Source organism: Ahaetulla prasina, chromosome 1, assembly GCF_028640845.1.
Source record: "Ahaetulla prasina isolate Xishuangbanna chromosome 1, ASM2864084v1, whole genome shotgun sequence".
Taxonomy (NCBI): Eukaryota; Metazoa; Chordata; class Lepidosauria; order Squamata; family Colubridae; genus Ahaetulla; species Ahaetulla prasina.
In genome coordinates, this window is record NC_080539.1 from 71,319,722 (window position 1) to 71,336,471 (window position 16,750).

Below are 16,750 nucleotides of genomic sequence, written 5' to 3' on the forward strand. Positions count from 1 at the left end.
GACAACAGAATGCACAATTTATTCAAAGGACTTCTGTGACATGTTCACTAGCCCCAGGACAAAATGAGCTTTTCAGTCTTCTGGGGCCAGATAATTTACAGACAGCAGTCCTTGTAGTATTTACTGATCAATCTGGCAAATGCATATTCCTCATTTAACTGTTTCAGAAAAGCTCAGTTGCTATGCAGATACCTAGCAGATAGCTAACCTTCTTTTAGGGACCTAAAGGTGCTTTTTCAAGAAGCAACTTGACTTTCTGGTTTTTCTTTGAAGATGTTTCACTTCTCATCCAAGAAGTGTCTTCAGCTTTAGGGAGGTATCATTTATTATTAATGATTATTAATAATTATTAGTTTGCCTGGTAGGTGGAATGATGTCTCCCAAACCTCTTTCCTTTTCCTCTATATCTGGAACATTGGGTGACCCACAGACTTTCTACATTCGGGCCTAAATCTCATCAACAATCTCTGTGGATTCCCTCCTTCCTTCTTTTCTTTGCAGATTTGGACAAGCCCGTCCTTACTGTCCATCAAACTATCAGTGATGTCCGTGGGAGTTTTTATCATGAGAAGACAGTCTTCCTTCGATGCACAGTCAGCTCTAATCCGCCTGCTCGCTTCATCTGGAGAAGAGGTTCCGAAACTCTTTCTCATAGTCAGGATAACGGAGTGGATATCTATGAACCATTGTACACAGAGGTGAGATAGGTGTTTCTCTCTCCACATACCTTTTGGACATTCAGGGGAACTTGGATTTTCTTGTGGCAATATATAGGTTTCAAGAATAGTAGTCACTGAATCTTATCTCCATGAACTTGTCTAATCCTGTTTTTAAAAACTTCCAGGTTCAATAGTTTAGCTGCTTATAGTGTGAAGAGATACAATCTTTTATCTTGAATCTCTTACCATTCAGCTTTATTGGATGATCCCAAGTTGTAATATGAGAGAGGAGGGTAAACTAATGTATATTAACTTGCTTTACATCATGCCCGATTTTATCTACTTAATCATATCCCTACCTTTTTTTCTGTTTAAAAACTAATGCAAAGGTGTGGGGGTTTTTTTCATAGAGGGATGTTTCTGCGACCTTGGCTATTTTAATTATTCTTTTTCCACCCCACTTTCTGCAACTTTACATGTAGAACTTCCACTATGAGTGCACCATAGATTCTTATAAGGCTTCTGATTTCTGGTGAACCCCAACAAAGTTTTTTTTTAATGCAATACAGTAGCCACTGTTTGCTCTTTGATTGATTTACAATGGTATCAAGCTAAGATCCCTATATTGCAGTACTTCAGATGACATAACTATTTATGTGATGCTGTGTGGATGGATTATTTCAGTGTTTGTTTACGTAGAACTGTGTATGCTAATAATGCTTGGTATGGGCCTAAGTCCTAAAAGTGAACTAAGAGATGCTAAGATTGGAGGAAGAACTTCAACAGTATAACATTAAAGAGAAGGAGCAATGAGGTCAAGAAAAGTATTAGCTCAGCAAAGTTAACAGACGTGATAAATGGGAGAGATAGAAAGGAATGAAAGAATATGGGAAGATTTGGCAAACCCTGCGTATAAGTTCAAAATTCACAGGCCAGCATTCTAGATACAACTCTGCTGCCAAACCTGAAAGAAATCAATTTCAAAGACTCTCTATCTGTCTTTCTGTCTGTCTATCCATGTAGAAAAGTTTGCTTTGTTACTTTATATTATTAATGTCCATTTAAGGGATGAAAGCTTGTACCTAAAAAAAATAAAAAATTAAGAGACTTCTTGTGGTAAGAAACAGCTTGATGAGTACTAAGGAAAAGCTCCACATTCGTCTTTTGCAACCATAGCTGTTCAGACTATATGATTAATGTATGAAATCTTATAGCAGCAAGCTGGATCCTCCCTTCTTCTACCACCCGGTGGATTGTCTATGTTTCATTAATGCTCTGCCTCTGTTTTTTGAAATTGATGACTGGCTTTTCTTGAGATTGCTCAAATACCTAGTGATGAAGTGCTATTCCGAAACAATCTCCACAACGAATATGTGTTTTTCTTTATTTTTCTCCTTCATAAATTCTCCAAACTTTCCATGTGCTGACTTTCTTGAATCACATGCTAACATTTTTCTTCTTTGAAGTTTTAGAAAATTGAGACTATATCACCAATAAAGCAGAATAATTGTAGCTCAGGGTTGAAATGTGGGGTCCTTAGTGCTCTCTGAACTTGCTTGTTTCCTTGCAGATGTTTCATTACCCTTAGCTAGGTAACATCATCAGTAGTATATTTCTCAAAGCAATCTGGAAAATTAGCCCCCACTCACCCTCCAGCCCTACTTCATAGGCAGACTCAAAGTTAATTTTGCTGTCCTAGTGAAAGAAAGGGAAGGGGAAATGATATTGAATTAGTTGTATTCTGCACATCTGTCTACCAACCTCAGGCTGAACTCTGTTTGGTTTCTATCTGCATCTGGTTTTGGCAACATGCCCTAGGCTGTCTCTTCCTCAAGTCATAACCAAAGCTGCATGCAAGGAATTGTGCTATGAGATGAAATCCAGTGTCTTGGGTTATTGGGTTTGAAAAGAGAAGGTCCAAGACTTTTGTATTTCCAGAACAATATTCAAAAAGGGAAGTTATGTGTCACACCTTGTGGAAGGGAAATGTTTCTTAGATGAAAGTAAAGTAAAACCTGAGGACAAAGGGAGATATATGACACATGGTGGTACAGTGGTTAAAATGTAGTACTGCAGGCTACTTCTGCTGCCTGCCGGCTGCCTGCCTGCCTACAGTTCAGTTCTCACAGCTCAAGGTTGACTCAGCCTTCCATCCTTCCGAGGTTGGTAAAATGAGGACCCAGATTATTGGGGGCAATAGGCTGACTCTGGTAAACCACTTAGAGAGGGCTGTAAAACACTGTAAAGTGGTATATAAGTCTAAGTGTTATTGCTATTTCTATTCCTGTCCCAGTTCTTAGGTGGAAAGGAACGGGCATAGCAATTTTCCTGTTCATTTTCACCTTTGTTTTTATGAAATATGAAGCTTTAATTGATTTATAATGATAGATGTAAATAAAAGTAGTCCTCAGGTTATAACGATGCATTTCATGAACATGGTCATGTGATTAAAATTTAGGTGCTTGACAACCAGCATGTATTTATGAAATGGCAGCATCTCAGAGTCATGGGAACCCTATCTGTGGCCTTCCTAGTCAGTTTCCAACAATCAATAAGAAAGCCAGATTAAGACCACATGATTCACTTAACCACCATAGCAAAAAATCATAAAATTGGGCAAAACTCATTTAATCACCTCCTTGCTTAACAAGGGAAATTTTGATCCCAATTGTGATCATAAATCAAGATCTATATGTATACTATAGACATGTAGCTACTCTGTAGAAAAACTCTACGGTTAGTAAGATATTTGAGCCATAGATTGCATTCTGTTCTGCCTTCTCAATAACAAAAGTTGTTCAACTTTTCTGCCTATTTCAGTGGTTTCTACTAATGGTCAGAGAGGAAACTGCGATTCTTGGCAGGATTAACCATAAAGCAAAATATTAACATTTTGAGATGCCAGAGCTGTTAATGATTGTTTAGGTGAGCATCTTGAATAAAAATAGACACTGATATAGAGGGAATATGTGATACATCTTTCCTTGATTGTAATAATTGGCACTGGACTAAAAATAAATATTTTAAGTTTTCCCATAGTGATGGCCAGGTTGCATGGGGATTTATGACAATTCACTATCGCCAACTCGTCGCAGCCAATTTGCCATGGCCATTTCGTCACAGGACAATTTGCTGCGGGGCAAAGCTTACGCTATTATCAAAGAAATGGTGGAATACAATCATTAAAGAAAGGATGCAAACGGAGGGACAGAAAGAAATGCAAATGGCAGAAATTAAAATAATTTTTATTTATTTTAATTAATTAAACAGAATTGTTAAATTGTCCAGCAGTGAGTTTTCCCGCAGCATGTTGTCTGTGGTGAGTTGGCAAGTTGGCCGTGGTGAGTTGGCCATGGCATGTTGGCCACAGCAAGTTCCCATTGCATGGATCCTACTTATTCTGGGAGCTGTTGGTTTACATTAGTCTAGAAATCCCAGTCCCTTTGTCTTCTCCTGGTTGTAACATTGTAGTTGGCATAATTGTCTACCTTTCACTTGCTTTTCTGCCTTGCATCTGCTTCCTGTTTGGATTATTTTGTTGTCCTTAAGGATTTCATTGATTAGTTGCTGGAAGGAAATATTCTTTTTCTTATTTATTAAATGCCCACCCTATCATTCCTCTAGACAGCATATGCTTCTTTCACTTCTATCCTCAGAACAATCCCATGAGGCAGTTCAACTGAGTGATCCTGACTGGCCCAAACTACTGGATCCTAAATCTGCCCCTTCCTAGTACAGCATCCTAACCATTATATCACACTACCTCTTAAAATGACCTTTCTGGGAGGGAGGGATATTTTATCATTGAAAAAAGCGTAATAACTGGCACACTGCCAAAAATTGCAGCTCCACGAATAGTTTGCCTGATCCTAGTTGCAGAATGATTTGGAGTGGATTTGTTGTTGTTATTTTCTAGCCTACAGTCATAATCATTTTATATGCCAGTGATAGGCTAACACCTATTACATTCCTCTGACAAGCCAAAACTGGGCAGCTGAGAGAGGAAGCAGATCTGAGATAACAGCTTCTTGTCTTTGATATATTATGGTATTGCTAAAAAGAGAGAGAATGGTTTATTTGGATGCATGATGTTTCTCTCATCTGTGTGCTTTCTGTTTTCTCAGTATTGTGGCTTAGCTACATTAGTCTTTAGAAGAAGCTTCTAAAGCTTCTTTAGAAGCTTAAGTTGATTACATTAACAGATAAATTGTAAACGTAATAGTTTAAGCTTTGTACAATGATTTATAGACCTGGTGGTTACAGGTTTACCCCATGTTTATTGATCAATAAATTAGATGTATGTAAACCATACATAAATCAGTATTTGACAGGGGGGTTCTAAATGTCATTATCAGAACAGAATAGCAATCAGAATAACAGAGTTGGAAGAGACCTTGGAATCTTCTAGTCCAACCCACTGCTCATACAGGAAACCCTATACCATTTCAGACAAATGGTTGTCCAATTTCTTCTTTAAAACCTCCAGTGTTGGAGCACCCACAATTTCTGGAGGCAGGTTTTCACAGTAGTATTGTGGTCTTGTTGGTGTTTATCTTCATCCAAGGCTACATTTTCCCTTCCACCTTTGTGTGAATTTTGCCTTCTGAACCACATAGTCGATTCAAGTGAATACAGGTGGCTTTGCATAAGATCAGCCTAATGAAAGACATTCCCTAAAACAGATTTACTTTAAATGAAAAGGCAAGTTAAAGCAAACATTATCCAAGATTTAATTGGCAAGCCATTGAATACAAATAACAAGATGTCTAATTGCCATGCCCAACTTTGGGTTAAGTTTAATATCAGGTATAGCAATTAAACTCTTCATCAGCATTCCTTTTTATAGTCATTTTATTTAAAAATTTGCAATTAAAAATATAATACAAAATAAAAAATAAAAAGTGCAGAAAAATAGAAAAGAAATAAAAATAAGAATATAGTGGGAGAAAAAAAGAAATAAAAGTATAAATAATTTTAGTAACTTTTAATCATAATATATAACAAATGATCTCTTCTTTCCATATTCCGTCTCTTATCTTTAAGCAATCCTTTAAAGCCTTATCATTTCAAACCTGATATCAACAAAATTTCCCATTGAGGGTTACCAAAGATAATAATATATCTATTTTAACCTTGATCAAATAAACCAACTTTATATTCTTTCCATTTACCTCTAACCATTTTGATCCTGTCCATTCAAATAATAGCCTAAAACTTGATTTCTTTTTATTTTGTTCTTTGTCCCCTCTCACAAAATATTTCTTTAATAAATCTCTTTTGTAAATCCAATATGGGTATGCCTTTGTGACTCAAGACGAATAGAAACTATTGAACATGTTCTTCTATTCTGCCAGATTTATACAGAACCTTGAAATGCTCTAGTTAGTTTACTACTGACTAGCAAAACATGATACAATTACCAACACTATAAGCAATTTCTATTTTTGACATCAACCCTGAAATAATACATAAGGTTCCCATGTTTTATGTGGTGGCATGCAGGATCAGGCAAAGAATAATTAAGAACAATGGAACCTGCCTGAGTATAACAGAATAACAGAGTTGGAAGGGACCTTGGAGGTCTTCTAGTCCAACCCCCTGCCCAGGCAGGAAATCCAACAGCACATCAGACAAATGTTTATCCAACATCTCCTTAAAAATTTCCAGTGTTGGAGCATTCACAACTTCTGCGGGCAAGTTGTTCCACTTATTAATTGTTCTGTCAGAAAATTTCTCCTTAGTTCTAAGTTGCTTCTCTCCTTGATTAGTTTCCACCCATTACTTCTTTTTCTACCCTCAGCTCAGCACTAACCATTGACTTTGGGATGAACATTCTATGTCAACTATTGTACTATATATTTCTCAGGTTTGACAGTGGTCTGTAAAAGAAGTTTATAACTTTTAAATCTCTTTTAATAATTGTACTATTTATGAATATGTGTGTGTATTTGTGTGAGTGAGTATGTGTTTGAGGGAGGGAGGGAGGGAGAGAGAGAGAAAGAAAGAATATTGCATCTACATGCTTACAAGTATTTTTATAGCATTTGTATTTTATACAACTATTCCAAATTTATTTTATCCAGATTGCTAATTTTAATTTCTTCTTGCTGTAAATATGTCATTTGAGCAAGCCTTTTAGGGGAAAGCATTCTTTATATTTAATTCCAAATATCTTACATCAAATTTATTTGGACTATTTGTAATTATCCTAAACCATCCTTTTGCTTATTTCAGAATAAGCCTTTAAACTTATATTTAAAGCTTCTTTTACTAAGAATTGAAGGAAACTTGCCCAATATTATAAAACTTGTGAATTCAAAGGTTCCTAATAGCTGAAAAGTAGTTATCAAACAGTTTCCAAAAATAATTAGAAAATGAAATGAAAATGCAAAAGTATCTTTTCAAAGGTCCTGTCCCTAGTTTGAGCAAAATGGCTATTCCCTCAACAGGGGAACCTATCAGAGATTGCTAACTTGCAATCTTTGTGTGAGGAGCAACTGTCTGTGGCACTTTTGGCCAATCTCAAGTGCTCTTCTTGTACAGAGAGGTATTATCAAAGAATTGATCTAGTGGCTGGCTCTTCATTCCACCACAGTCATTGGTTCTGTTTTTCACGGAGCTGTTTTCAGTCTGCTATTTCTTCCCTGAAAATCGCTTCCTCTTTATTCTTAGACACAAGAAGGTTAGATCAACTTATTTATTGTCAAAAATTAGAAAACTGTAAACACCAATTTCTCCAAGAGAAATTCTACCTTGAATCATCAAATTCTGTTTTCTATATATTCGCTCTAAGATTAATTTTGGGGCCTCTTCTTGCTTTTTTTTTTTTAAAAAAAACAAGTGAGTTTAGCTGAGTTTTTTTTCCCCTGGCCTTGCTGCTTTCTGCAACCCATCTGTCCACAAATAGCTTCATCTGAGATGAATGAGATAGATAGAATAGATGAATGAGAGAACCAAGTTCTACTTCACTCTTGTACCAGAAATTACGGCTTCAAAAAGTAATGTTTTATCAATTGGCAAAAAAAAAGGGGGGGGGAGAGAAGGGGTGAAAGTGTACTTCATTTTGGGGTCACATTTTTTTCAAGGAAGAGGCATGTATTAATAATTTTGAAATCAAAAGGGAAAGGTGTATTAGATGGTAACGTTCAGATTACTAAGGGAGGGCTGCGCTGGTTTTATATAAGGGTATTCTGGCAAAATCCGAAGAGCGAAGGCAGAAAATAGATTGTGTTAGTGAATTATGTTACAAATCAAAAGGGATTTCACAAAAGCTCGAGGCAAAACAGAAGATACAATTTGGGGGGAGGGGGGGGGAGAAAGAAAATGTCAGACTCTTCTGACCAGGACCTAACAGTAAATCTCAGACCTTTATACAGTACAGTTGAATTAATTTCCTAGGCTTGGATTTGGCAAAAGTCTCTCAGAAACACTTTAGCTAAATACCAGTAAGAATCTTTATTGCAAGTAAGAATGAAACCCAACAGAACAGTTGAATGCCCAATGGCAATGTGAGGCTATAACAGGGGTGAGTTCTACTTACTTTTACTACTGATTTGCAATGGGAACACGCACAGATAGTCAATTATGGAGCCTCCCGACGCTTTTACTACCGGTTCTAAAGTACCGGACAGAACCGAGAGCAACCCACCACTGGGCTGTAAGTACCTTTTATATACATGATGGCTCAGATCCATACCTCTTTCTTCCTGCCCTTCTTGAAATTTAATAAACCCTTTGCATAGAACTTGGAAGGGATGCAGTGGCTCAGTGGCTAAGGCACTAAGCTTGTCATTCGAAAGGTCAGCAGTTCAGTGGTCCAAATCCCTAGTGCCACGTAATGGGGTGAGCTCCCGTTACTTGTCCCAACTTCTGCCAACCTAGCAGTTCAAAAGCATGTAAAAAATGCAAGTAGAAAAATAGGGAACACCTTTGGTGGGAAAATAACCGTGTTCTGTGCACCTTTGGCATTGAGTCATGCCAGCCACATGATCACAGAGACGTCTATGGACAGCGCTGGCTCTTTGGCTTGGAACTGAGATGAACACTGCCTCCTAGAGTCAGGAACAACTAGCACATATGTGCGAGAGGAAACTTTACCTTTATGGAACTTGGTGGCCCAGAAGCTGAGCGATTGTTCAGCATTTACTTAAATTACATAATGCTTTGCATAATTTCCAAATCTGGCCTGAGAACACCAGTTTCTTGATTTACAAATTATGTCAATGGATCTTATCAATTAATTTTTATTCTTTTGATTCCAAGGAAGACTTCAAAATTTGCACCAAGCAAAGGAATTTGTAAAGTAAAACTCAAAGGGAGCCAATTGGAATGCACATTTCTCTAAAAGGAATTAGCAGGGCAGTTTTGGTTTTATCATCAATTGGAAAGCACACCCACCACCACCATCATCACCAAAAGACAAAAATGTTTGGGACCAGAACAAAAATACAAGAGTTTTCTGTGAAAACATAATGATTGCTATTGGCCCATCAGTTTGATTTCTCAAGCCAGGAAGTTATTACAACAAAATATTGTTTTTTAGGAACCCTAAGGATAATGGGGAAAAAATCAGGAGTCTGGTATCAGTTTTTCTAACACATTGTATTAAAAGGTATAAGTTTTCATAAACTTCATCAAAAGTTATAGAGTGGCTAAAAAATATAGGATTTCAGCTGGAGTAAGGGAGGAGGGGAAAGGGACCGCAAGACAGGTTGCCTCTGCAAATGTAGATGAATGTGTGACAGATATTATAAATTAACAATTATGATGTGTTCAAGAGCCATTGTGTTAGTCAAGACCTTCTCAGATTGCCTGAAACCTTTTAATATATATATATATATGAAGTCTGCAATCTCTCGCTCAAGGGTGTTGTGGAAGTCCAATTTTTCCAAAATAGACATTTGAGGTCTGCCATAGAGTGTGTCCTGGCAGGTTGAAATGCTGTTATTACTTTGTCCTTGTTTTGAGTTCCAATGTCAGACTTGGTGTTCATTAATTTGTTTTGTGTAAAGTTTGTCCATGGAATCCAGAGGGACACTGCTGACAGGTGATGGCATATATCATATTAGAGGAAGAGCATGTGAAGATGCCTTTAATCTGGTGTGTGCACTTTTTGGGACTTGTGATGGTACTGCTGGTGTAGATATGAGGGTAAAGTACGAGGGTAAAGATATCTGGGTTGGTGGCAGGGCCTGGTTCCTATAGAAGCACCATTGTTGCTTGTGAGAATTCACTTCAGATTGAGTAAGTTGTCTGTATGAAAGTATGGACCTCTCACCTGGTGCCTAAGAAAGCACAGTATCATTGTCCAGTTTGGTTGTAGTTTATAAATCATGTGCTTGAGTAGTTTGAGTTATGGATTGTAGGTGACAACCCACTTGTTCTGTTTCTATAGCTAGTTTTATGGTAGGTCCTCCCTGGATATTGATCTGACTCTGTTGACTTGTCTATTGATCTTTGTGAGTGGTAATGCAATCCCCTAAATGGTTTAATTCCATCAATTGAGCAGCCCTATCAAGTGAGTCAAAACAAATGTAGTGTAGAGCTTGGCTATAAATGATAGACTTGGTGTGCATGGTGATCTGCAAGTTTCCTATATATAGGTGGTCCTCAACTTACGACTGTAATTGACCCTGCAATTACCATTGTAATTCATTGTGGTTGTAAATTGAGGCATCATACAACCAGATCCAATTTTTGATAGTGGTAGTTAAGCAAATCAATTTTCTCCAAAGTATGCTTTTTGCTTAAAAAAAAGAAAGAAAAGAAATAGATGCCAGAAACCAGAAACCAGGAAAAAAAAATCACAAATTGTGGTCACATGACTGTGGGACACTGCAAAGTGTTGTCAAGGTAAGCCGGTTGCCAAGGTCCCAAAATGGAATCATATGACCATAGAGGGGCAGCCATCATAACTGCAAACAATAGGTCATAAGTAGCTTTTGGGGGGGGGGAAGGTGTCGTAGGATTACCTGTAATGTCTTTATATATGTGTTGCTTTATGATGTCATCAAGGAAGTGGACATATTCCCTAGAGCTCTGATCTGAGGCTGATGATGGGCTGGAAGTTATTGGATCTATGGAAATGAATATCTCATCCAATTCCATCATGACTTTGATATTCATTTCCATAGATCCAGAGGATGAAAATGCAATCAATGATCATATTCAGTACTACTCCCAGTAATATTACCTTCTGATATTTTGCTTAGTATGATTCCCCTATAATGAGAACAATGGAGTAAATTCTAGCCAACAACATGTTTGTTTTTCACTTCCACCATGACCTAGAGTTTTCAAGCATAGTGACCTTCACTGGTCATTCAAACAGAGTTACACTTGTATTACTGTATTGCAAAAGTATCTCGAAACAAGATATTGTTGCCCCAAAACTTACACCGCCAGCACCCTTCTCAGATACTGAATTGTAACTAAGCTGAAAATGAGCCGACTGGTTAGAGACATGTGGCAGACAACGCTTCATTCCTGCTACTAGAAGCCTTAGCAATGCTTAATTCCTATTAGTCTTGCTTCCATTAAAGCAGGATTAGTTGAGCATGTTGACAATCCTGAGACCATCTCATGGGCAGCAATCCATCCTTAGAGGCAGTTTACATATTCACAAAGCGATTGCAATGGGGCAGTGGTGAAATCCATTTTTTTTAATATTGGTTCTTTGGGCATGGCTTGGTGGGTGTGGTGTGGCTTGGTGGGTGTGGCTTGGTGGGCATGGCAGGGGAAGGATACTGCAAAATCCCTATTCCCTCCCAACTCTGGGACCAGCCAGAGGTGGCATTTGCCGGTTCTCCGACCTATTCAAAATTTCTGCTACCGGTTCTCCAGAACCTGTCAGAACTGGCTGGATTTCACACCTGCAATGGAGGCATGGCCAATTACAAACTGGTTACATTGATTGAAAAATAAGCTCTTATGGGGCTGTCCTCTAGCAGCCCCCTTTAGCATTGGCTCTTTTTTCCTCCAACTTCCTAATAAAGCCATTCCTCATATTTATTGTCTAAGAATATCTGTTGGACTTATATGAGGCTGAGAAACTATGTTGTAAATAAAGGTGATATTGGATGCCACTGCTGTGCTTTGCATATTGGTAATTTTCATTTTTAAAAAAGTTAAGAACTGTGGTGGCACAGTAGTTAGAATGCAGTATTACAGGCTAAATCTGCCCATAGTCACCAGTTCGATCCTGACAGGGCTCAAGGTTGACACAGTCTTCCATCCTTCCGAGGTTGGTCAAATGAGGGCCCAGATTGTTGGGGGCAAATATGCTGACTCTGTAAACCATCCAGAGAACGATGTAAAGCACTATGGGACGGTATATAAGTGCTATTGCTATTAAATGGGGCAGGATAGACACCAAGATGGAGATTCTGACTCTATTGGTGCCTACAGACCCCGCCTCTTTCTTACTCTTGCACTAGACTACATTTTATTCCATTCCTTCCCTCCCGCACCCCAAATGGTATTGGTAAGCTAAGGCAAGTAAACCTGATACAATTACTTGAAAGGAATTTGGCAGCACTGGAACTGTATGGGAGATTCACAGTTCACTTCACAGGCTAGTGGACACAAATAGTTCACTTGACTTCTCTCGTCTTTTTCTTTTCAAACACTCTAGGGAGAAACAAAAGTTCTGAAGCTGAAAAATCTACGACCCCACGACTATGCCAGTTATACATGCCAGGTATCTGTCAGAAATGTGTGTGGCATCCCTGATAAGACAGTCACCTTTGAGCTGACCAACACGACTGGTAAGTCACAGAAACCCAATAATAATGGGATTTTGGAAATGGCTCTCACTCTCCTCCATTGAAATCAACAGGGGAAGAAGCCCTTTTTGGGTTTTCCTTTTTCAAGAGATTAATGATGGCAAAAGAAATGGAGGGAAGTTTGATCAGGAGGACCTCAGTTTCCTTAGGGATCTTTCTAAGTAGATCAGCGGTTCTCAACCTGTGGGTCGCGACCCCGTTGGGGGTCGAATGACGATTTGCCAGGGGTCGCCTAAGACCATCGGAAATATGGGAAGTATACTTGCGAGTCGAAGAATCGCGACTTCAGCTTCAGGAGCGATGAATTAAAAAAGAGAGAAATCTTTGCTCTGATGTCTCCCTCTCAAGCCAGCTGCAATCACTCCCAATCGCTAGCCTAATCTGGCTTCAGGCGTGATAAACTTAATAGGGGAGGAGTCTCCTCTTTAATGCCTCCATCCTCAAGGCAATCGCAGCAGTTCAGATCACTAGCCAATACGGCTTCAGGCGCGATAAATTAAAAAAAAAAACCGTTTGCCACTTTTTTTCCCCTTCTGCGGCTGCTGAGGCACGCTGAGATCGCTGCCTAAAAAAAAATAATTTTACGGTTGGGGTCGCCACATCGTGGGGAATTGTATGAAAGGGGTCGCAGCACTATAAAGGTTGAGGACCACTGAAGTAGAAGGACATGATTTGAAGGAAGGGGGAGGGGTATTATGATAAACCAACACTGTTCCTTCTAATTCCTCTTGCTGAAGTCTGTAGGAGTCCACATTTGTGGTGGAGGAGGGGGTTTGCTGAATTTTAATGATGCAGTGTCAATGGTGGGGTTCAAAAAAATTACTACCAGTTCTGTGGGTGTGGCTTGGTGGGCGTGGCATGGCATGGCTTGGTGGGCATGGTAGGGGAAGGATACTGTAAAATCTCCATTCCCACCCCACTCCAGAGGAAGGTTACTGCAAAATCCCCATTTCCTCCTGATCAGCTGGGACTCATGAGGCAAAGAATAGATGGGGGCGGGGTCAGTCAGAGGTGGTATTTGCCCGTTCTCCAAACTACTCAAAATTTCCGCTACCGGTTCTCCAGAACTGGTCAGAACCTGCTGAATACCACCTCTGTGCAATGTGATAATGTTTTGGAGGGTTCTGGTATTAAGTACTTGCTTCTTAACTTTGTTAAAAAGCTCTTAACAAAGCTCTTAACTTTCCTAACTGCCTGCATTTTTAACTTGAATGTTTGTTATTGCTTTTATTCTATTCGCTGCCGGTAGTTGGGATGGATCTATATGAAATGTCTAAATAAATGCCGGGGGGGCCTGTGTAGTCCACAAGCTGTTAATTGTCCACCTTTCCCCTTTAAAAAACCTACATGGATGTCTAATTTTAAGTTAACTTCTAATATTTCCCTATATTTGCACTTATGAAAACATTTTATTTTTTTAAATAAAATGAGGATAAAATCTTATAACCGAAGAAGCTCTAGTTTTAGGTTGAACAATATCCGTGTCTCTGTTTCGGATCTGGGTTGTTTTGTGTTCTGAGTTGCTTCCTCATTATTCTGTGATGTTTTAAAAATCAACCCCCAAAATGCTTTTAGACTTCATTTTCAAGTGTACTTTCTCTTGAGATACCGTTCAATTTATCTCTCCAAAATGTTTGTTTTAAATATGTTTTGATACATTTTTTTTGAAGTGCATCAGTGTGACCCTCAACAGAGGACATTTCTAGCTTTGTAGTCTGCAGTCTTTGAAGCCAGTGTGTTGAGAAGATAATAGTGCTATCTCAGGGGTAGACATTCTTTTGTTTGGAAGCAGGCAGGAAAGGCTGTCTTGGTTGATGTAAACAAGATGTTCCAGATGTTGAACTACAACTCCCAGCAATTCTGGCCAGTGTTGTCATTGTTTGTGTTGGGTGTTGAGAGCTGCAGTTCAGCAACAATCGAAAAACAAAAGATACCCCACCTCTTATCTGAGCATTATTCTATCAACAAAATTGTTAATAGTAAGGCTCACTGAATTAACTTCATCTAAGACCCAACCTTTGGGCCTATGCTGAATTTCCACTCTCTCTGAATGCATTTTGAAATATAGCATGCAATGTGTAGATTGAGACCAAGGGCCTTTTACATGCAGAGCATGTGTTCTTTCAGTGATATATGATTTTGGGGGATTTAGTGGTTGGCACCAGGTTTTAGGATTGTTAACAGTGGTTCTTAAGAACAATCCTGGATAAGAACTTGAACTTAAGTTAACAAGGCAGAGAGATAGAGGGACCAATCATAGTGTATTGAAAAATAAAGGAGAATATTTGTAGCTTGGGACTGAAATGAGGGGCTTTTAGTGCTCTATGAGCTTGGTTGTTTTCTTGCAGATGTTTCATTACCCAAACTAGGTAACATCATTAGTGAGATTTGGAGTGGGATTTGCTCTCCGTTCATTTCTTAGTGGCTGGTCCTGTCAGTGTTGGTAGGGGTGATATTAGAAGTTGTTTGGTTGGGCTGTTTACTGTTGGTTTGTTTGGCAGTTCCTTGATTGGGGTTTTCTTCACTTGATTGTTGATCTGATGTTAATCTTGGAGTTAATTTATGCTCCTCTGAATGCTGATTACTAGTGGTGAAGTGTTTTGGTCTTTTTCTTCCTTTTCACTTTATAGTTGATTGTCTCTTTATAGTATATAAAGATGCTATTAGTATATAGTATATAAAATAGTATATAGATGCTGTTTATATATACTGTATATGTGTGTGTCTATTAATGGCTAATCTGTGAGAATGACAGGCTTCTAGAAATTCCCTAGTATTTTTGGACTTGACTTGGTCTAGGACAGTTTCTCAATTGAAACTATAGTTAAGTCTGTCCATATGTTGTGAAATTAAAAAGTTTTCATCATGTCTTTATGGATGCATTCTGCCAATCTTCTGTCTATTTATCCTAGGTAGTGGTTGTTGCAGTCATTGCATTGTATGTTGTAGTTGATTCCTGTTTTTTTTCTTCTGGGGCGGTTGGGTGTCTGGTTGACTTAGGATGTTTGGTTTACTTAGGCCTTAATTGATTTGTGTGCTAAGCTGATTCCATGTGGTTGTAGTAGTCTGTTGGTGGTTTCTGAGAATTCTTGATGTATGGCAGTGTTATTCTTTTTTGATCTTGTGTTGGCTGAGATATATTGGGTTGAGTGGTCAGTCACTTTTTGGTAAAGTTGCATGGATATTCATTTTGTTGGAATATGTTGTAAAGATATTCTGTTTCCTTCTTCTGTTGTTCAGGGTTGCTGCAGTGAGTGAGTTGAATGCAAAACTGCATTCAGTTTTGGTCGCCACGATGTAAAAAAGATGCTGAGACTCTAGAAAGAGTGCAGAGAAGAGCAACAAAGATGATTAGGGGACTGGAGGCTAAAACATATGAAGAACGATTGCAGGAACTGGGTATGTCTAGTTTAATGAAAAGAAGGACTAGGGGAGACATGATAGCAGTGTTCCAATATCTCAGGGGCTGCCACAAAGAAGAGGGAGTTGGGCTGTTCTCCAAAGCACCTGAGGGTAGAACAAGAAGCAATGGGTGGAAACTGATCAAGGAAAGAAGCAACTTAGAACTAAGGAGAAATTTCCTGACAGTTAGAGCAATAAATAAGTGGAACGACTTGCCTGCAGAAGTTGTGAATGCTCCAACACTGGAAATTTTTAAGAAAATGTTGGATAACCATCTGTCTGAGATGATGTAGGGTTTCCTGCCTGGGCAGGGGGTTGGACTAGAAGGCCTCCAAGGTCCCTTCCAACTCTGTTGTTATTATTATTATTATAAGTTTGTGCTCATCTAAGTAAAGTTTTTATGCAGCTTCTCTTGTGGAAGGTTGGGTTGTTGTTGCTCTGGAAGTGGAGCACTTGGTTGGTGTGGGTGGTTTTTCTGTATATTTATGTTTCTAATTTGCCACTGTGGTCTCTGCTGATCAGAATGTCCAGAAAAGGTAATGTGTTGTTATTGTTTTCTTCTTTGGTAAACTGGATTCATTTGAAGATGTTGTTAATAGTTCTGTGGATGTTCTCTATTATGGTGAAGGTGTCATCTACATATCTGATCCATATTTTGGGTTGTATTTGTGGAAGCACTATGGCTTCTAGATTTTGCATAACGACCTCATCTATAAGTCCTGAAAGAGGTGGTTCCATAGGTGTCCCTTTAATTTGTTGGTAAGTTTGCCCATTGGAAGTATGTGATTAGGCTCCATAATCCTGGCTGTTTCAATCTTCATGTATTTGGTTAATTCAGGACCAATGTAGTCATTAGCTATTCTTCGGCTAATTCTATTCACGATATGAATAGAAGCATTGGTTCCA

The 16,750-nt window shown here is 38.7% G+C and overlaps 1 protein-coding gene across 1 annotated transcript in view; it reads left to right on the top strand.

Moving 5' to 3' along the window:
- The window catches only part of MDGA1 (MAM domain containing glycosylphosphatidylinositol anchor 1), a 348,213-nt gene that overhangs the window by 155,393 nt on the left and 176,070 nt on the right, over positions 1 to 16,750 (top strand). Inside the window, exons 4-5 of the mRNA XM_058178574.1 lie at positions 502 to 698; positions 12,292 to 12,424. Of these exons, the coding sequence (XP_058034557.1) occupies positions 502 to 698; positions 12,292 to 12,424 (330 nt within the window). The remainder of the gene's footprint in view (positions 1 to 501; positions 699 to 12,291; positions 12,425 to 16,750) is intronic.